The sequence below is a fragment of the Felis catus genome, chromosome C1 (assembly GCF_018350175.1).
Source record: "Felis catus isolate Fca126 chromosome C1, F.catus_Fca126_mat1.0, whole genome shotgun sequence".
NCBI classification, from domain to species: domain Eukaryota; kingdom Metazoa; phylum Chordata; class Mammalia; order Carnivora; family Felidae; genus Felis; species Felis catus.
The window spans coordinates 4,206,803-4,226,202 of NC_058375.1; the positions used below are offsets into that span (position 1 = coordinate 4,206,803).

General features: G+C 64.3%; 2 protein-coding genes across 16 annotated transcripts in view; one reads left to right on the forward strand and one right to left on the reverse strand.

Moving 5' to 3' along the window:
- The window catches only part of ESPN (espin), a 31,948-nt gene extending 17,969 nt beyond the window's left edge, over positions 1-13,979 (forward strand). For 3 of the 14 annotated variants that reach the window (XM_045035014.1, XM_045035016.1, XM_045035018.1), the window contains 6 exons: positions 754-1,022; positions 3,659-4,109; positions 5,422-5,448; positions 6,618-6,763; positions 6,848-7,111; positions 8,822-10,802. In XM_045035014.1, the coding sequence (XP_044890949.1) occupies positions 754-1,022; positions 3,659-4,109; positions 5,422-5,448; positions 6,618-6,763; positions 6,848-7,111; positions 8,822-10,630 (2,966 nt within the window). In that variant the 3' untranslated portion in view covers positions 10,631-10,802. Of the gene's footprint in view, positions 1-753; positions 1,023-2,863; positions 3,143-3,658; positions 4,110-5,421; positions 5,449-5,477; positions 6,385-6,617; positions 6,764-6,847; positions 7,112-8,821; positions 10,803-11,581; positions 11,662-11,758; positions 11,771-13,059 lie in introns of those variants that run through there. The other 11 variants (XM_045035023.1, XM_023258030.2, XM_045035024.1 and 8 more) reach the window with 8 other exon arrangements.
- A 222-nt stretch (positions 13,980-14,201) lies between these two features.
- Positions 14,202-19,368, reverse strand: TNFRSF25 (TNF receptor superfamily member 25). 2 transcript variants are annotated; one of them, XM_023258043.2, is made up of 10 exons: positions 18,630-19,368; positions 17,979-18,099; positions 17,652-17,786; positions 17,117-17,284; positions 16,939-17,017; positions 16,141-16,196; positions 15,938-16,045; positions 15,691-15,725; positions 15,020-15,194; positions 14,202-14,827 (listed from the first exon to the last, which is right to left on the reverse strand). In XM_023258043.2, the coding sequence occupies exons 1-10, from the start codon at positions 18,669-18,671 to the stop codon at positions 14,490-14,492; spliced, it is 1,257 nt and encodes a 418-aa protein (XP_023113811.2). In that variant the 5' UTR covers positions 18,672-19,368; the 3' UTR covers positions 14,202-14,489. The 2 variants fall into 2 exon arrangements, with proteins under 2 accessions (XP_023113811.2, XP_023113810.2); XM_023258042.2 differs by having other exon boundaries at positions 15,691-15,728.
- Between the last annotated feature and the right edge of the window lie 32 nt (positions 19,369-19,400).

Below are 19,400 nucleotides of genomic sequence, written 5' to 3' on the forward strand. Positions count from 1 at the left end.
TCCTGGTGAGAGGCCGGTGACACTTGTCCTGGTGTGTGCTGCTCACAAGCACACATGTGCACCCACATGTACTCTCCCTGGGACAAACCCCACGTGCCCCCTGCAGATGACTCACTCGCTCACACACACAGATGTTCCCCAGACGTGACACACACCTGTGCGCCCTCAAGAGGACACACGTGTCTGCACAGCACACAGGGTCGCGCAGACACACACCGTGCAGATGCACGCACGCACCTACACTACAGCACAGACACACAACCCTCCGTCCCCATATCCGGGCACGTGTGCACATTAACACACGCACACCCCACGTCCACAAACCGATGCAAACACATTTGTAAATACAAAGAAATGCGCAGATGCTTGCACACCTACACACACCAACACGCAAATGTTAGGCAGAGGCGGGCACGCGGGTATTCACGCGCTGACCACACGCTGAGCCTAGGTGGCCATCCACCTGTGATACCTGCTTCCTGCTGCCAGGTGGTGGCCGCAGAGATGGTGGGGTGGCCCTGCAGTTTGGGGCATGGCCATGCGGACTCCTGCCGCCCGGCCCTGTCAGGTCTGAGCTCAGGAGCTACCCCTTCACCCTCCGGTTGGGCCCTGCGCTGCTGGGGCTCCCAGTGAGCCGTAGAAGCCGTATCCCTAAGCCCACCTCACCCCTTGGCGCGTTGCTTCTGGGTGGAAGGGGGTCTCAGTCTTGGGGACTCTGCAAACTCCCACACCCCGCCTTCCCTCCCTCCCCAGGGCTTGCCAGCTCCAGAGCTGCAGACATACAAAGCTACATGGACATGCTGAGCCCCGAGCTGGGCCGACCCCAGGGCAAGATGGGGAGAACCACACCACCACCACCACCCAGCTTCCCTCCGCCGCCCCCACCCCCAAGCACCCAACTGCCCCCACCCCCACCAGGCTACCCGGCTCCCAAGCCCCCTGTGGAGCCACATGCCGCGGACATCTACGTGCAGACCAAGAGCAAACTCCGCCATGTGGAGAAGGAGGCCTTCAAGAAGGAGGTAGTGAACCTTCTCCCAGCTGCCTGCCTCCCAGCGCTGGGCTGAGGCCAAGAGACTGCCTGGCTCATGGACACAGGGCGGGGGGGGGGGGGGGCCAGGCCAGTGGCCTATTCAAGAATATAAACTCCTGGCTAGCCCCGTGGGGGACTCAGGGCTGGGCACTGGGGACAGGGAGATGAGTCAGACGAAGCCACTACCCTCTCGGGAACTGGGGATGGGTGAAGGAACATATAATCAGACAGCCGGGCCTCTCAGGGAGCTGGGTCCTCCCCGACCTCTTGCACAGCGTGGTGGGGCGGTCACGGAATTGGCAGAGACTGCCCCCTCCGCAGACCTACCTGCGCCCAGAACCCCAGGCTCAGGTGGGGAATGGCTCCCAAGGGGTTGTCTTCCAGGTGGGAGATGAGGGGGCAGGGAAGGTGAGGGCCAGGAGGAGGGTGGAGGAAGGGAGAGAGGGACTCAGCACTCAGTGGGGGCTGAGGGAGGGTAAAGCTGAGGTTGGCTACCCAGTCTGAGGCTTGAGTGCCCAGGCTGATGGAAGGGCCAGTCCTGAGATGCGACGTGTGGGGGAGAAGCCAGCCTGTGGGGAGGGGGGCTGTGTCCAGTGTGGGCACATTGAGTGTGAGGTGCCCAGGATGTCAGGGCCTCTGGGGTCCTGGCTGAGGCTCTGGAGCCAGAGGGCTAGTCTCGGTGGCTGAGAATGCTAGTCGGGGAGCCCCCCAGGGGGCCCCCGGGGTGCTGGCCAACCGGGCAGAGCCCGCTGGTCTGGGACATGGAGGGCAGCCTGAGACCACAGGTGGCTGAGTATGGGGTCTAGGCCCCGGAGGGTCCTGTGGGAGCCCTGACCTGTAGTTCTCCCTCAAGCCCAAGGCAAACCACTCCAGAGCCAAGCTGAGTAACCAATTTGCCCACAGGTGTCCCAGGTCACAAGGCCACTGGGTGGGGGAGGGGAGGGGCAATTTCCACAGCGACTCCACCCTCCCCTCATGCCATCTGCGGCCAGGCTGTCAGTCGGGTTCCCCTTTCATCTCTGTGAGGTGGAGAGGGCCCAGGAGAGGACCGCAGAGGGCCAAGGGCGGGCGGACTTCCCTGGGCCCGCCGTGCGGGCTCTGGCCAAAGCACAGCCTGTGCCCCCTCCGCTCCCCTGAGCCCCAGGATCTTGAGGTCCCGTGCCCCTACCCGCTGTGTGCGTGCAGGGCCGCAGGCGACAGGCAGCTCCACAAAGGGCCCTTTGTGTGCCCACTGCGCCTGGCGCCCCCGCCTCCGCCCCCTGCGCCTGGCCGTTGCTTGACCGCAGCGGGAGCAGGGTCGCGGCATCCGCGCCTTGGGGCTGCAGGGGGCGCCGAGGGGCGGGCTGGCCCAGAAAACGAATCCTGTGGTGTCGGGTTTCCTGCAAGGAGAGCCGGTTCGGGTGGGGCTTGGAGGTCCGGGGCCACCGCGGGGACGCACGGGCGGGGGGTGGGGGGGTGGATCAGGGGACAGCCCCCGCACAGAGACTCGGCCTTTGGCCCCGCCGCCCCATGTCCTTTTCCCTGGGCTAGGCTTAGCAGGGGGCAGCTGCGATGGGGCGGGCCACCGCGCTGTCATCCGAGCCCGCCTTGCCGCCCCTGAAACCCGAGGCTTAGGCGCGGGTGTCGGTGTCGCTTACGCGGATGTCGATGGTTTCCAGATGCGGGAGGGGAAGGGCGGGGGCGTGACCCGGAACCCGGGGGTACCAAACACCCGGGGCTCCACTGCTCGGGTGGCTCCCGCACTCCGTCCACGGGGTATGGAGGGGACAAGTTGGAGGAGGGGGGTGAGGGCTGGGGCGCTCGACACCTAGCGGAGGGAGAGCGGAGCAGGGGCGGGGCCACATCTGGCTGACGGGGCAGGCGAGGCGCTGCGGCCGGTCGTGGCGACGCAGGTGGAGCCCCCGTGGCATCCCCCCTTGCCGGGAGTGGGTCGGCGCGGGATTGGCTGGCCCTGGGTGATGTCAGGGCGACAGAGCTCATAGGCGCTCTTGGGCGCGGGCGGGCAAGGGCTGGGCTGTAACCCGAGAGGAAGGATCAGGTGGCGCAGGTGTCGGGTCCATGCCGCCCCCGCCGCCAGGTGCACAGCGGGGGCCACCGGCACTGGCGCAGGTAGGAGCAGCCCCGGGACCGCGCGGCTTAGAGCCTTGGGCAACCAGGAGCCCAACAGGACAAGGGCTCTGAGAGGGCTCCCTCGGGGTCGGGGTCCCTGAAAGAGAGGGTTCGGCAGAGCCTCGGGGACGCGCGGGACGGCCGGGTAGCCAGGCGTGGGGTGAGGCAGAGGCCTTCGCGCTGGCTTAAACTGCGAGCTGCCCCTTCTCCGGCTCCCCCTGGCGACTGGGCTGGGTCAACCCGCCCCTGGTCCCGCCCCTTCTAGCCTCACTGGGGGCCCTTGTGGCCCTTGGCCTGCGCCCAGAACCCCTCCCTGGGGGGGCGACCGAGCCTGCCCTTCCCCGGGACCCTCGCCCCATCCCCGCTCGGAGGACCGGAGGGCCTGGGAACCCGGCTGCCTGCACCCCTCGACGGCCGCTGGCCATGAGCCCCGGGAAAGTGAAGAGCTGGGGGGGCGGGGCGTGGGAGGCCCCGGGGACCAGCGCCTGAAGCCCCTCCGCCGCTGTCTTCCCGCAGCTGAGCTCCCGCGACGGCCACAACGGGCTGCGGAGGCAGGACTCCAGCCGCAAGCCCCGCGCTTTCAGCAAGCAGCCCAGCACGGGGGACTACTACCGCCAGCTGGGCCGCTGTCCCGGGGAGCCGCTGGCCACACGCCCGGGCATGGCGCACAGCGAGGAGGTGCGTGCCTGCCAGCCCGCGCCCGCCGGCCGCCCGGGACCCGGCCCCGCCGCCCGCCTCTCACTCGCCAGCCCCTCCGCTCCCCCGCAGGCGGCGCTGCTCCCCGGGAACCACGTGCATAACGGCTGCGCCGCGGACCCCAAGGCGTCCAGGGAGCTGCCCCCGCCGCCCCCGCCGCCGCCGCCGCCCCTGCCGGAGGCCCATAGCTCGCCGCCGCCGGCTCCACCTCTGCCCTTCGAGGGCGCCGGCCCTGGCTGCGGGCAGCGTCGCTCCTCCTCGTCCACTGGCAGTGAGTAGGGGCGGGTTGAGGGGTGGGGGGCGGTGCCAGCCCTGAAGGGGAGGGAAGCCTAGACATCGCTCGTTCCCCGGCTGCTGCTGCCGCCCTGGTGCTCCCTCTGTTCCGACTCGTTCTTCCTGCGGCAAGCCCCTACCCCAGTGAGGACCTCACCCTAAGAGGAGGCTCTGGGTTGCCTCAGTGTGATCTCGGCGCACCTCAGTGACCTCTCTGGGCCCGCGTCCCACGCAGCAGGGAAGGCCTCCCAGCTCTGGCGGCTGGTGTTTCTAATGGGCTGGCGCTAACTGGGCAGCTCTAAGTAGAAGTGGATTCAGAGAGGCAGGGGCCAACCTTCGTCCTGCCCCTTCTCTACCCTGAGCTTCTCTTCTGCTCCTCACCCCTATCTCTTGTTCCTCCAAGCTAGCTAGCTTTTCTCAGATGCTTCACGGGCTCTTCCTGGCCAGATACCCCAGAGGCCCCAGGCCAGCTACGACCCGGCTATGGGGACGAGGCCAGTGACCCATCCTGCTCTGCCCTTTCCCTCCTGATGACCCCCATGGGCATCCTTTTAAGGTCTAGGCTGGTGAACAAGATTCCTGGCTTCTCTTCTGTGAGGTGGGGCAGTCTCTTGCATGCCAGGGCTCCTGCAAGGCCCAGGAGGTGGTTTCTCGTGTGTGTGTGTGTGTGTGCGCGTGCACGCCTTCTTCCCCCAGCCACTCAGTGCAGGGACCATGTTTAGTGACATCCAAAGCTTCATGTCCCTCACTAGGCGTGCAAGGGTATAACCGGGTCCAGGGTAGGGCCAGCCTGGGTTCCCTTCAGATCCCTATGGAGCCTCAGCCCCTGCTGACCAGGGCCCATCGTAGCCTGTCCACCACCAGCTGAGCCTCCAGAAAGGGCCCTAGCTCTGGGGTTAGCTTTTTCTTTCTGGAGCAAGGCTGATGCTAGGAACGGAAGAAAAATAGACTGTGGGCTTCTCCAGAAACCCCTTCTCAGCAGAGCCTGGGCTGGGTGCCCTATCCCAACCCAATGCCAAGTTTGAGGCCCTTGCTGGGGGAACCAGGGCCAGTGGCAGCCCTACCCAGTCCTCAGGGACAGCAGTAAAGCCCGGAACTGGGTGGACCACCCTTGTGGAGCCCCAGAGCAGCCTGAGCCAGGGTCAGATGAGCTGGAAAATTCCTCCTCTCCTGTCTCCCCTCCTCTGCGTGTCTCCCTCCCCTCTTCCTGCCCTCCCTTCTCTATCCACACCCCCCCCCACTGTCCTAGCCTCACCCCGGCCTCCTCCTTGTCCTAACTTTGCTGTCACTTCTCTCCTCTCAATCCCTAGAAGTGAGAGTCCTGAGACACAGGAAGAGTGAGTAGCTGCGTGCGGGGCTCCTGGCTGAGGTGCGGGGCGGGGAACAAGGCACGCTCAGGGGAAGCAAGGCCAAGGACCTGGGGCTTTAAAAAAAAAAAAAAAAGGAGGCAGGGCCAGGGGCCGGCAGGCCAGGGGTCCTCCACACTACAGGTGGGGCCACTGGCCCCACAGCTACCTTCCTACCTCCACCACACCCACACACACACCCACAAATTCTACCCATGGCTTTCAGTTTTGCCCAAATAAATGAGCCTGTTGCCAGTGCCTGCCTGGCAGCTTTCCCTTTTACCCCTCCTGCTGCTCGCTCAGGGATCCCCAACCTGGGGAACCCAAGAGCTGTTGGCCTGTTTTGTTCCCCTCACCTAGCCCTCACCCCTCCCTGGGTCTCTAAAGACAGCCCTTCCCAAACCCCAGCCGCCTCCTCGGGCCTTGCCAGAAAATGCAAACTCCGTGCACCTGCCTATTTGCATGCTTTTCACCTGGCCCTTCTTCCTGGGTGACTTCACCCCGTATCCTTAGTAAAGGCTCCGCTTTCCTAGGTCCCCCAGAGCTGAGCAGCGCTTTGCTACACGACGGGCTTGCAACCAGTGTGTCTGTGTCCATGTCTGTCTGTCTGTCTGTGTGGGAGGTGGGGAGGGGACTGGCTTGGTTCTGGTATCCAGGGTCCTGAGCCCATATAGCCACGGAGGCCCCAGGCAACTCAGTCCAAGGGTCACTGAGCTTTGCTGATGCAGAGAGGGCTGGAGGGAGACTCCACCCTGGCTGGCAGAGCCAGGGAACCCAGGACAAAGGTCGGGTGGCTGGCCTTAGACAGGTAGTGTCTTAGAGCTGGTCAGTCAGTGTCCTGGGTGGAGACATTCGCTGGAGTCCCCAGGGCCGGCCCAAGAGCCAGCATGAACTCCCAGGGGCCTCCAGGCAGGGCCCCCATGCCCCGTGAGTAGGGCCGGGAAGATGGTGGGGCTCTGTGAACTGTCAGCGGGGAGCCCGCCTCTGGGGTACCCAAGAGCCGCCCCCAGGGCCTGGGATCTGGAGAGCTGTCATCTGGGGCCCGGCCCCTCCCGACTTGGGGAGGGGGAGGCAGAGGGGCAGGCTAGGGGCGGCGGGGATGCAGACCTCGCACCCCCACCCCCCGCTTGGCCAGCACCTCCTCTCCTGCCTCCGTGCAGGCACCAAGTCTTTCAACATGATGTCCCCGACCGGTGACAACTCGGAGCTACTGGCGGAGATCAAGGCCGGCAAGAGTCTGAAGCCGACGCCGCAGAGCAAGGGGCTGACCACGGTGTTCTCGGGCAGCGGGCAGCCGATCTCCCAGGTAGGCGGCTCGACAGGTACCCCGCCCCGGCCCCCCCCCCCCCCGTGCCGGCCGGTCACTCAGCCTCGCCGCTTCTCCCCGCAGCCCGAAGCGCCGCTGCCGCAGGCGTCGCCCGCGCCGTCCCGGGCCCGCAGCCCCACCCCGCCGGCCGTGGGGCCCCAGCCACTGCTCAACGGCAGCGTGGCGCCGGCGCCGCCCGCCACCCCGGCGCCAGGCGTGCAGCTCGACGTGGAGGCGCTCATCCCCACGCACGATGAGCAGGGCCGGCCCATCCCCGAGTGGAAGCGCCAGGTGATGGTGCGCAAGCTGCAGCTGAAGATGCAGGAGGAGGAGGAGCAGAGACGGAAGGTGGGTGGGGCGGGGCTGCTGCGCCCGGGCCCATCCCCCACATCGCCGCCCGGCCTGCGGGGGCCTTTCCCCCTCAGGCGGCTCCCGTTGTCCTTGGGGGGCGGGAAGCAGGGTTGGAGGACCTCCCCTGCCCTGGGGACTGTCCTTCCGTGAGACGGGCAAAGCTCATCAAACGCGAATGTGCTTCACGTCGCCCGGGATCTTGTAAAAATGCCGATTCTGATTCAGGAGCTGTGGGTGGGGCTGAGACTCTGCGTGTCTGGGAAGCTCCTGGTGAGACTGACCTGCTGGTCCAGGGACCGCCCTCTGCGTGGCCAACAGGCTTTGGGCTGCAGTCAGACTGGCCTGGGCCCTCTCCTGCACCGCCACTTTCCAGCCTTCGAGACCGAGCCTCATCCAGCCTCAGTTTTCTTATCTGTCAGATGATTGACCGTCTTTGGCGGGCAGGGTGGTTTGCCACTGACCGGCTCAGCACGTGTTTCCTGGGTGCTGTGTTCTGTGCGCTGTTGTAGCCTCTAGGGATTCGCGATGAATATCTCAAGGCCTTTTCAAAGGTGGCTTTGGGGAGTGGGGCGGGAGGGGGTCAACCAACAAGCAAACACAGCATCTTAGTAGAGAGATAAGTGCCCCCAAGAATACAAAACAAGGTAACATGAGAGCCTGAGTGAGCAGGGAAGCCAGGGACGGGGCTGTTAACAACACTGCCCTCACTGGGATGGGGCATGCAGAGGCCTGGGGCTGCCCTCCACCCACTGTCCTATTTGGGGTGGGGCCAGTGTTATGAAGGAGGAAGAGAAGTCCAAGGTGGACTTGGAAGATGAGCAAGAGGTGGGCTGGGAACAGAGTGGGGCAAAGAGCAGGCTCAGTGACTGTCCTGTCAGTACAGGGGCGGAGCTGGAGAGATCAGTGGGGGCAGATCACCAAGTCCTGGCCTTGAAGAAAATGGACTTTCTCCTGCAGCAGTAGGGAGCCTGGGAGAGGGGTTAAATGAGGGAATTAGCATCATCCTGTGTGTCTGTGAGGGAACGGATTGATTGTAGTGGGTCAAGATGAACCGGGAGGATGTGAGGATGACCCCCCCCCCCCCAGCCCAGGCTGCAGAAGCCCAGCACTAAAGTGAGGAATGAATGAAACTCTCAGAAGTTCCTGGCACACCTAGCTCATAAAATTGATTATCATCCCTAGTGCCGGGGACAAGGGGTGAGAGCTGAGGCTTCAAGCTGGTTCAGCAGTAAAACACTGACAGCGTGCACAGGGAGGGCTCGGGCTGCGGGGACAGCTGACAAGAGGTCATCAGTATGCGCGAGGTCCCTCTGGGATGTGGCCTCCAAACAGCAGCCCTGAGATGGGGTGGGAAAGGGCAGCCTGGCGTCGCAGCTTCAACGCCTTTTGCATGTTCCTTCGGTGGTGTAATGAGCAACCAAGCCAGGTGTGGAGACTCCCTCTGCCCGCTCAGTCTCTGCAACAGCGCCCAACGACCCCGCCAGCGACCAAAGTGGACACCGCCCAGCGCCCGGAGTAGCGGCCTGGGCCGAAGTCTCGCCCCAGTGTAATCACCCGCCGGCCGGGCGTGGCCCATCCCTGCCAACAGAGCCCCGCGGAGCCATTACACCACCCAGGACATGCAAAGGGCGCCCCCCAGCGGCCGCTGCGGGAGCCGGGCCAGAGGGAGACGCGCCTCCCTCCCCTCTCTTGTCTTCCCCGCCTTAGCTGACGTCCGCCAGCTCATGCTGCTACCCCCGCGAGGGCTGGAGGTACTCCAGCGCGCACAACGCCATCCTCGGGCCCTTCGGCGAGCTCATGACCGAAGCCGACATCCTCCGCATCGAGCAGCAAATCGAGAACCTGCAGGTGTTGCACAAGGCGCAGAAGCTGGAGGCGCGCCTGGAGCAGCTGGAGCTGGAGTTGGAGCAGCTGCTGCCGATTTCGGCCGCCCTTTCCGCGCCGCGCTTCACCGTCGATCCGCGCCGCATGCACGGCCGCGCAGCCAGTCTGCCTGCCTGGTGCAGCAAGATCTCCACGCTGCTCAAGAGCATGGCCACGCTGCTGGCCGCGCTGGGCGGCCGGCCCGCGCACCTGGCCGAGCTGCTGGCCGCCGACACCGGCCAGCCGCTGGCACCGCTGCCCGACGCGCCCTGGCGGCCGGGTCCGCTCTGCCTCGGCCGCTCGCACTCGCTCAGCTGGTGTCGCGAGGCCGTGGCGCGCGAGATCCTCGAGTGCGGCGTCTCCGTGCAGCATCTCCGCGCCGTCTACGAGCTGCGCGCCCAGGGCTCGGCGCCCGCGCGCGGCTCGCGCCGCAAGCTCTCGCTTCCCCCCGCCGCCTCGGGCCGAGAGCCCATCCTCGAGGAGGACTACGTGGCTGCCGGCGCCGGGGAGCCAAGCGCCCCGGTCGCCAACGGCTTGCCGGCCCCCTGGGACTCCGCGGGCGCGCTGGGCCCGCCCGACGCGCCGGACCACCAGGCGGCGCTGCCCGAGCCCCAGCAGCTGGCGCGCCGCCCGTCGCTCTCCACCGAGCTGCGCGGCGTCCAGGACTACATAGATATGCGCAAGGAGCGCATCGTCTACCTCTTCCTGGAGCACTGGCGCAAGTGGACCTTCCGCGGCCCCCGGCGCCACGCCCAGGCGCGCCTGCGCAGACTGCTGCCCCGCGTGGTGGCCGCCGGCACGGGCCCGGGCCCCGAGGCCGCCGACGCTCTCCAGCCGCCGGCCGGCGACGGCCCGGATGCGCGGCTGCTGCGCCTGCTGAAGCAGCGGCAGGTGGTGGGCAAGCTGCTGGGCCACTGGCGGAGCCTGCTGCGGCAGGTGCCGGTACGCCCTTCGTGTGGCTCGGGCCTGGCTCACGGCCTGTACTGGCCCGAACACTTTCTGCCACCCCTGGACGGCGGCGCGCCCCCGCGCTACGACAGCCTCACGCTCGACCTCTTCATGCTCGGCTACTTCCAGCTGCTGGAGATGGGCCTGAGCCGCGAGGAGCGCAAGTTCCGCCACCTGCTGTGCTACGAGATGTTCGACCGGCTGGGCAGCCACCCGTGGGAGCTCATCCGCCTCTTCCACCGCGTGGTGCTCGAGGAGGTGGAGGCTGGCCGACGAACCTGGAGCGACGGCTTCGAGGACCTCAGGCGCCAGTTCTTTGGAGACAGCCCGGAGGCTGAGCCAGCCCGGGAAGAAGAAGCGGAGAAGGAGCAAGAAGAGAAAAAAGAAGAGGAAGAGGAGGAGGGGGAGGGGGAGGCGGCGGCGGAGGAGGAGGGAGAGCCGGCAGAAAAGGTCCCTCCGGGTCAAACGGTGGACTGGCCAGAGGGGCAGCCCGAGGCCCCAGCTCCTGCGCCGCAGCCCCCCAGCCCCCCTCCGCCAGCCGCGCCTCCCCCGACGTGGGACCCTCCTGGTTCCGAAGCCCCTGTGGAAGACCCCCTGGAGCTGGTGTCTGAGATGGGCGAGTTCAGCAACGAGGACATCTGCCGCTACATCGACCGCAGCTTCTCCTTCTGGAAGGAGAAGGAGGCAGAGCTTTTTGACATCTGAGCAGCAGAAATCGGAGTTTCCCCCTCAAGCATCTTAACCCAGGCTTGGATGCCCGTCTGATGCCCTCTGGAGGCCAGAAGCCCACAGGAAAAACCCAGAAGCCCGCAGGGTGGCCTTGGAAAACCCGGAGTATCCAGGACCAGGCTGCCAGAGCCTTTGAAGCCCACAATGACCAGATGTGGGGCAGTGGCTGCCGTGGGCAGGGCACAGGGCAAACCAGGTGTTCCCCTCTGGGCCTGCAGTCTCGCCCGGCTCTGCATGGTAGGCAGGTAGAAGAAGCCGCCCCTCTGAGTGAGGGACCGTGGGTCCCCCCTGGGGCAGTGTGGCTCTCCTCTCTTTGGTTTTGCACTGGAATTCACAGCTACTTCTTTGAGGTCAAGGGAGCCACATGTGTAGTGTTCGTGTGACGTGTTCTCCTGTGTAACATCCACGTAATAAAACTCTTTGCTGTAAGCTGCCTGTGTTGGATGCCCGCCTCCGCCCCTGCCAAGTCGATGCAGCCACACAGTTGTAGAGGTAGTGTCGACTCCACGACGTGCATAGGCCAGAAGGTCCTTCGCAGTGGAGGCCAGCTTGAGCCCCTCCGAGCTGGCTGGATCTGTGGGGGCCCAAGTATGGGTCTGCCCAGAGAGTCGAGGTCAGGGCCCTGGAGCCATCCGTCAGCCTGCCCTAGTGGGAAATCTCATTCTCTGCTCCTCTCCTGCACCTTAGCTCTGACCTGTCTGGCGCCACCTCTAGAACACAGGGGGCCTGAGTTATGAGGGGGTAGAGCACAGGAGGCCCCCTCTAAGGGGGTTGTGGCCAGGCACCTTCATCTATTTGCTCTGTAGAAGGACGTCTGTATCCCATTGTCCCTGACTAGCGCGGGTCCCCCGGGGTTGGGGGTGCACCTCCCCCCAAACCCCACCTCCCAGCGCATGCTGGTCCTGAAGTTCTGTGCTTGTGTTTCAGGAGGAAGAGGAGGAGGCCCGGCTGGCCAGCATGCCTGCCTGGAGGCGAGACCTCCTGCGGAAGAAGCTAGAAGAGGAGAGGTGAGCCGGGGGACCGGAAGCTTCAGGGCCTGGTAGGGTGTCTTGATCATGCCCCTGAGGTGGTGGCACCAAATAATGCTGTCTCTTTTTCCTCTAGGGAGCAGAAGCGGTGAGTGTGGGCCGACCTGCTGCCCCTCCCTGGCTTAGGCACAGTCCTTTTGCCCCTTCATCCAGCCCCATCTTGAGCACACCCCCTTGTCTGGTTTGTAGCACAATCTCTCTGCTCCCACTAATGCCACCAGACTCTTCTCCCCCAGCAACTTAGCCCCTGCCCCAAAGTCTAGATCTTCTGCCCTGATAACCTCGGCCTGGATTACCGAGCCCCTCGTCTCCCACTAACCTAGCCTTCAGTTATAACCCAACTTCAGTATCAATAACCTTGACCTCTGTCCCGCAAAGCGTGGTTTCTGCCCAGTAATCTAGCCCAGTGCTTACAGAAATATAACACGAGCCACTGTGTAAAGTTTTCTAGTAGGCACTTTGAAAAAATAAAAAGGTAAAGGTGAATTTAACATTTACATTTTACTTAGCCCAAAATATCCAAATATTATTTTAATATGTAACCAGTGTAAAAGTCATTAGCGAGATGTGTCACAGTCTTTTTAAAAGCAGTCTTCGTGATGCCGTGCGCATTTTACAAGTATCCTGCATCTCAGTTCTGACACTTCAGATGCTTAGTAACCACCTGAGTTTAGTGGCTGCCTTGTCAGCAGCACAGCTCTAGCCCCTATTTTATTTTTTATTTTATTTTTTTAAACGTTTTTATTTATTTTTGAGACAAAGAGAGACAGAGCATGAACGGGGGAGGGTCAGAGAGAGAGGGAGACACAGAATCTGAAACAGGCTCCAGGCTCTGAGCTGTCAGCACAGAGCCAGACGCAGGGCTCGAACTCACGGACCGCGAGATCATGACCTGAGCCGAAGTCTGACGCTTAACCAACTGAGCCACCCAGGCGCCCCTCTAGCCCCTATTTTATAATAACCGTCCCTAATTCGCCACCACTGCCTCCCACTAATGTGGTCCCTCCTACTTGGGTCCTGCCCCCAGGACACTCCCCGCTCACCCTCTGCCACACTCCTGACCCAGCACCCCTGTTTCCAGTAATACCCCAGCCAGAAATAACTCAGCCACAGCCTCTCCCTCACCCAGCTCCTATGTGTGCCCCCGTGACTCCAGTCTGCCCCCAACCAAGCCCCTCCCTGTTCCCACCCTATCCTTGTGGCTCCTGACCCGACCCCAGTCCCCCGTCCCCCGTCCCCCAGCCCTTCTGCCCCTAGAACCCATTGCCCTGGCCACCCAGCCCCTGCCCCCAGGAACGCCTTACTTGCCCCTCACGGTGCCTGGCCCACCGTCTCACGCGTGCCCGCGGCTCTGCCCCCCCCCCGCCCCATGCCTAGGAAAGAGGAGGAGCGACAGAAGCAGGAGGAGTTGCAGCGAGAGAAAGAGCAGTCGGAGAAGCTGCGGACGCTGGGCTACGACGAGAGCAAGCTGGCGCCCTGGCAGCGACAGATCATCCTGAAGAAGGGGGACATCGCTAAGTACTAGGTGCCGCCCTCCTGCTCGCAGCCTCGTGAGCTCTGGGGGCCCCAGTCTCCGCCCCGGCCTGCCCGGCTCCGGCGGAAAGGGCTGGGAGCCGCGCTGCCTTTCCCCTCCCGCGCTGGAACCTCTCCCTGACCCCGCTCCGGCCCCCGCATGCCCAGCCCGGGGCGCCGCTGGAACGCGCCCGCCGCCGTCGCCCAGGAAAAGTGCCCAAGCAAGCTGTTGACGCAAAAAGATGCTGCTTATTTGCATGCCTATTTACATATATTTGCATGTTCGGTGGAGGTCGCGCAGAGCGCTCCCCAGCCCCGTGGGTGGCGACCTTGTTTTCCTGCGGGGCGCGCGCCCGGCCGCAGCCCCCTCCCCCGCACCCCGGAACCCACGCGGCGAGCGCATCCTGGGCGGAGGCAGGCCCCGCGCTCGGGGAAGGGGTTTTCCTCCCGTCGTGACCCAGATCTGCACCCGGCCCGCATTTCCCATCCTCGCCGAGGGTTTCCTCTCAGTCATTTGTTTACCAGAAACGATGAAACCGGCAACCTGCCCGTCGGGACCGAGTTGCCGCTCCGGGGGCCCAACCTCTGCCTCCCCCCTCCCCCTCCCCCTGGTGAAGTCCGCGCCCCCCTCCCCCCGGGTCCCACGATTCCCAGACCCTTTCACGACGCTGGTGGCGTGAGTGCGAGGCAAGGGTCCCTGCGCTTGTGTCTCCACCTGCTTCCTCCCCGTCCCCGCCATCCCGCACCCCCATTAAAGCTCTCTCAGCCGCCGCGGCTGACGTGCACTCTCTCGCGCTGTCGCCACGACTTCCTCTCTCCGTCGGGTAACTAGGCCGCGGCCGGGCGGGAGCGGGACGCGGGGGCGGCCTGGGCGCCAGGGGCCACACTGGGTTCCACCGTGGGTCCCCGACCCTGGGGCGCTAAGACTTCCGGGCCTTTTGACGACGCCCCCCAGGAAACGAAGCCGGGGCCACTTAACACCACAGCCCCTCGGAAGCACCAAGCAGTAGCTTTTCTTCACAGATTTAATACCCAGGCCTCGGCCAAAGTCGGGCCGAGACACTGCTGAGCCACCTCCTGCCCCCTCCCGATATCCGTCGATGCTGCTTGGCCTCAACCAGAACCCCAGGGGGCGCGCGGCAGGGAGGGCGGCTGGCGCTGCTACGCAGGGCCGTGCCAGGAGCTTATTAAGTGACATAAGATGTCTACACGCATAAGTAACCGTACTTAGGGCTTCTGCAAGGGCCGCCAGAGCCCAGAGGCGCCCAGTGTGGGCCCCCCCCCCCGCCCCCGCGTCACGGGCCGCGCTGCAGGCGGCTGCGCAGGTCCTCGGCGCAGCCGTCCAGCCCCATGCGCTCCAGCGCCGCGTAGACGGCGCCCAAGCCGGCGGGCTGTTGCTGACGCCAGCGCTTGAGCATCTCGTACTGCTGGTCGCGGAAGCGGCCGATTTCCACCTCCACGGCCTCGATCTCCGCTTCGCGCAGCCCCAGTGTGCGCACGAACTCCTTCCAGCGCCGCGCGGGCACCGCGTCCATCACGTCGTAGAGCTGCGGGCCCGGCTGGAGCGTGGCTGCCGCGGAGCCCGCAGGGGGCGCTGGCGAAGGCGTGGGCATGGGCGGCGGCGGCGGCGGGTCTGGGGACGGGCCAGAGAGAGTCGGTGGGGAACAAGAACGGAGGCCAGAGGCGGGACCACGGACAGAGCGGGGGACCAGGGGGGTGCACCCCGTCCGCCTGGGACGGGAAGTGGGCAGGTGGTGCCTCAGGAAACCATTACTTCTCATCTCAGGCTCAGGAGAATGGGGTCAAGGCCAGTGAGGTCTCTTACCGAGGGCTCTGCTGCGCAGCTGGTCCCAGGACCACGTCACCTCCGCGCAGGGCGCCTCCTGGATCTGAGGGGAGCCATGGGCCCAGCCATTGCCTACCAAATGCGTGGCGCGGACCTTCTCGATACTGCCGGCTGGAGCTAGAAGGGTGCTGTCCCTGGGTGAGAGGTGGGTGGCCTGGAAGCCAAGAGAGGCCCCAGGTCAGCCTGGGGTCACCCCTTCCTGGGGTCTCTGGCCGGGAGTAGCCATTCCCTGGATCAGTCAGCAAACATTCTTGGAGGCTGCCTCCCGAAGTCCCCCCTCATCTCTCACCGGGTGGCCCAGAAGAACTATTTCCTCTGCCTGAAATAACCCTGTCCTGGCTGCCCTTCCCTGTGGCCCCAACCCTGCCGAAGGCCTCCCTATGGTGACACTCATCTCCCTGAACTGTCTTCTGTTTACCTGTCTGGGTCCCACCAGACTGAAAGCCACTTAGAGACAGGTGCCTTGCTGCTCTCATTCACCGACTACTCAGGGACTTCACATGTGTTCATTAGGCCTACTCTGTGCCTGCCAGCCACCGTGCCCCGTGTGGGGGACCAAGAGTTATAATACGGCCCAGCCTCTCAGCTCCAGAAGGCTGAGGCCTGGGTTCTTGCTCACTCTCTTCCCTGAATATTACTAATATTCTTACCTGCAGGGGAGTCAGGGCCTCCAACCCAGCGTCATCTGCTGAGAGACAAGAGCATCTCATCAGCAACCAGGCAAGACTCCTAGACCTGGGTGCTGGTCCAGCTCCTCTTGGGTTCCTGTGCCACCCCTGCCCCCCGCACTCTCTCCCTCAGTTTCCCCCCTCTGCATCAGGGGTGAGTGGGCTCTGGGCTACCCATGCTGACCCGATGCCCCTAGAAATGTGCGTGCGAGTACGTGCGTGTACTTACTAGGAACCGTGGGCTTGCAAGGCTGGCAGCGGTGGTATGTGTAGGTCAGGGTGGCACCGAGCAGGAGTGGGACCACCAGGCCAGCCAGGAGCACCTGCACCCAGAACACTGAAAGAACAGCGGGTGAGTGGTGGATAGGAGCCACACCCCAGCCTCCCCAACCATCCCAATAATCCTGCCCAAATTCCCAGCACACCACCTACTCTGCCTCCAGCCACAGACAGTCACACAGGGCTCAGGACAGCTCCCGAGGGTGCTCCTGCAAGAAGAGGGGGTGGGGTGGGGTGGGGGGCGTGAGGGAGTAGACACCAGGAGAGGTTACCCGTCCTCTCCATCCTGGAGGCCCTGCCCTCCCCAGGTCTCTTCCCTGGGCGCCACAGTACCCTGGAATGTTCCCAAAGGACTGCTGAAACTTCACTGGTGTCCCCAGAAACAATAGCAGCAACCGCTATTTATGGGGCTTTTTCTAGACTAGATTGAGGGTCACTAGAATGTCAGCTCCATGAGGACCAGGATTTGCCTACATTGTTCCCTGTTGGATCCCCAGCACCTAGAACATCTCTGGAAAATAGTAGATGCTTAATAAACACTTGCAGAGCAAATGAATGGATAAAGTGCTTTACCCCTTAACCCGTGCCCCAGGGGTAGGGGGGCAGAACCTGCTAACATCGTCACATGGAGAAGCCACAGATCGGAGTGGTGACGTCACTTGCCCAAGATCTCCCAGAGAATGAGTGGCAGATCATAGTTTCGAAATTGTATCAACTTGACTCTCTATAAACGGCCAAATCCTATGCTTCCTTAACCTACAGCTGGAAAGATTACTAAAGGACACAACCCCTTATTTATCTGGCATAAGGTGAATGAAGATTTCCCTTCAGTATCCAATGTCTGCCTGAAATGGCACCCACCCACCACAGGACCGAGCTCCCTCCACCTTCCCGGGATCCCCACTCTGCTCCCAGAACCCCCTCCCTGTCCCAGGGCAGCCAGGACATTACGTGGGGCAGGACACACAGCTGTTGCCATATTCATAGAAGCCAGGCAGGCAGGTCCCACAGTCGGTGTCTCTGACGGAACCTGCAGTCCAGGAGATGGCTTGTGTGTCAGGAAGGGAGAGCGGGAGTTAGGGAGAGGGGGGGTGTGGAGGGGTAGACAGCCCAGAGCGGGAGTACTCACAGGGCACCCGTGTGTGGCGGTGCAGGGCCCTGCAGTCTGAGCACGGGTGGCAGCGGAAGGGGGAGCCGTCCCTGCAGGACTTGACCAAGCACTCGGGGAACCAGCCCGGGTCACAGCCACAGTGGGCATCTGCCACTGCTGAACAGTTCGTCAGGGCCACCTGGGAAACTGGCAAGAGTGTTCAGGGAGATGGGGAGAGTGGAGGCCATCAGGGCCGGAGACCCCCCCGCGGGGACCCTGGGCAGATCCCCTGGAGAATGGAGATGGGGGCAGCCCAAGACGGGGCCACCCCCAAAGGGAGAGGAGCATGGAGATCGCCCCAGATCAGAGGTTGAGGCATATATGGAGATGGGAGGGTCATCAGGAAGTGAGGGGGCAAGGGAATCCTAGGGTGGGATCGAGGGGGGAGGGGCCTGGGATGGGTGGACACAGGGCTGTCACACCAGAGGTTAAGCCCAAGCCAGCCACCTCCTTCAGAAACAGCCTGGCCATGGCCTGTCCTCAGGAGTTCCCCACTGAGCACTAGGCCCCTCACCCTCTTCATCACAGGCCTGGCAGCGGGTACAGCGGGTCTCATGGTGGTTCTCGCGGGCCAGGAAAGTGCCGCGGGGGCACGGGAGGCAGGTAGAGGCACCGCAAGGCTTTGGGCAGGGGGCCTTCAGGTAGTGCCCTGTGGAAACCAGACCCGGGTCAGACAGTCAAAGGGGTTCCCTCTTTCCCCTCCCTCCTCTCCTATCTCTGGCTCCCTACTTCCTCCCCACCCCTGCCCACCTCCCCTGTCTCCTGACCCCGCCTGAACCCCATCTCCCTCTGTCTGCCCTCACTTCCCCTCCACATCCCTCCCACCCCTTCGGCTGCTCACCGGCTGGACAGCCCTTGCAACAGAACAGACCGCTCCTCTTCTGGAAGTTGGAGGCACAGTCACACTTTGGACTGGGTGTGCCGCCCTGGCCCTGGGCGCCCAGCAGCGCAAGGAGCAGGACCTGGAAGACAGGTGGCTGTTGGTTGTGACAGGGCTGGCCATGCGGGCCCTCCCCGGCCTCCCCCCCTTCGAGCCCCCCACCGCGTTTGCCCTCAGAGAGGCCCTCTTCTCAGGTTCTTGGGCGGGAGGTGCCATGGATGTGGGGTAAGATGAGCTTCCCTCCCCCCGTGCACAGAGCAGGCTCGAGAGAGGCAGAGCGAGGTCTCCAGCCGGCTCCCCCCACACGTTTCCCTCTGCCAGGGCACCGGGGGGCCCCCGTCCCCACTCCTGGTTTGTGTAAGGTGGAGGGCCCGGATCCTTCTCTGCCTGGGGCCCCTAGACCCTTCTGGCCCCCGGGGCGGGGGTTTCCTCTCAGCGGAAGGGCCCCGCCCGGCTGAGGCTCTAACTAGCGGAGTCTCTAAGTGGAGAGGGGTTGGTGGTGGTGCTGGCACACTTCCCCGCGAAGTGGGGCCCCATCGTTCTTAGCGCAGCGACCCAGGCCTGAGGTCAGGCTCCAGGCTGCCCGCCCCCCTCCACCGTGCTCCCACTCACCGCAGCCACCGCTGCCGTGCAGCCCCCCAGCCGCAACTCCATGGCTCCTGGCGCCTTGCTGGGCCCTCGGATGACAGGCGTGCGCCAGCCCGGGGGCTTCCCCCGTTCCGCCCGCTCTGCCCCAAGCCAGCCCCGGGGGAGCCCGCCTCAGGGGTGGGGGCCAGGGCGGGGCCCCCGGCCCACGCAGCCTGCCCCTGTGCACCTGAGCTCACCTGAGGTGGCCTGGGGGCAGCAAGGCGTACACAGGACAGGGCAGCATCCAGGTCCCCCCTGCCTGGGGTCTGGCCCCGGCCCTGAGACTACAACTTCCAGGTGAAGTGACTTCCCTCCTTCGGGCCTCAGAGCCCTCCCTCAGCCATGAGAGGTTGGGCCACAGCGACAGCGACGCAGCTGGGAGACCCAGCCTCCCCAATACTGCCTGGGTGTGGGTACAGGGGCCCCGCCCCTGCAGGGGAGTCCCAGCGGGCATTCTCAGTAGAGCCTGAGACGCATCGCCCGCCCTGGCATAAGTTTACGGGGACCACCCAGGGCAGGGCCCGTGAGGCACCTCGTGGGAGGGAGAACTTCATGGGGGGCTCCTGGGTAGGCCTCGTGGCTGAGGCAGGGGATGGTGGGTGATCTTGGGGGTGCTGGTCTGGTCACCTCTGCCCTGTTAATTCACTAATGCTTCTCCACAGTCTCCTCCGGGGGTGGCCTACCACAGACAGAGGGCGACAGGAGTGAGAGGCCCCTGCCCCCCCCCCCCCCCCCCCCGGCTCAAGTGCACCTGAG

Bases quoted from the DNA above. Each gene is read 5' to 3' on its own strand.
- TNFRSF25 (XM_023258042.2), bottom strand. From the start codon at position 18,671: ATGGAGTTGCGGCTGGGGGGCTGCACGGCAGCGGTGGCTGCG. The intron at 18,100-18,629 runs GTGAGTGGGAGC...CCTGTCTTCCAG, and splicing joins GCACGGCAGCGGTGGCTGCG to GTCCTGCTCCTTGCGCTGCT. The intron at 16,046-16,140 runs GTAGGTGGTGTG...CTGTTCTTTCAG, and splicing joins TGTCTGTGGCTGGAGGCAGA to TGTTCTGGGTGCAGGTGCTC.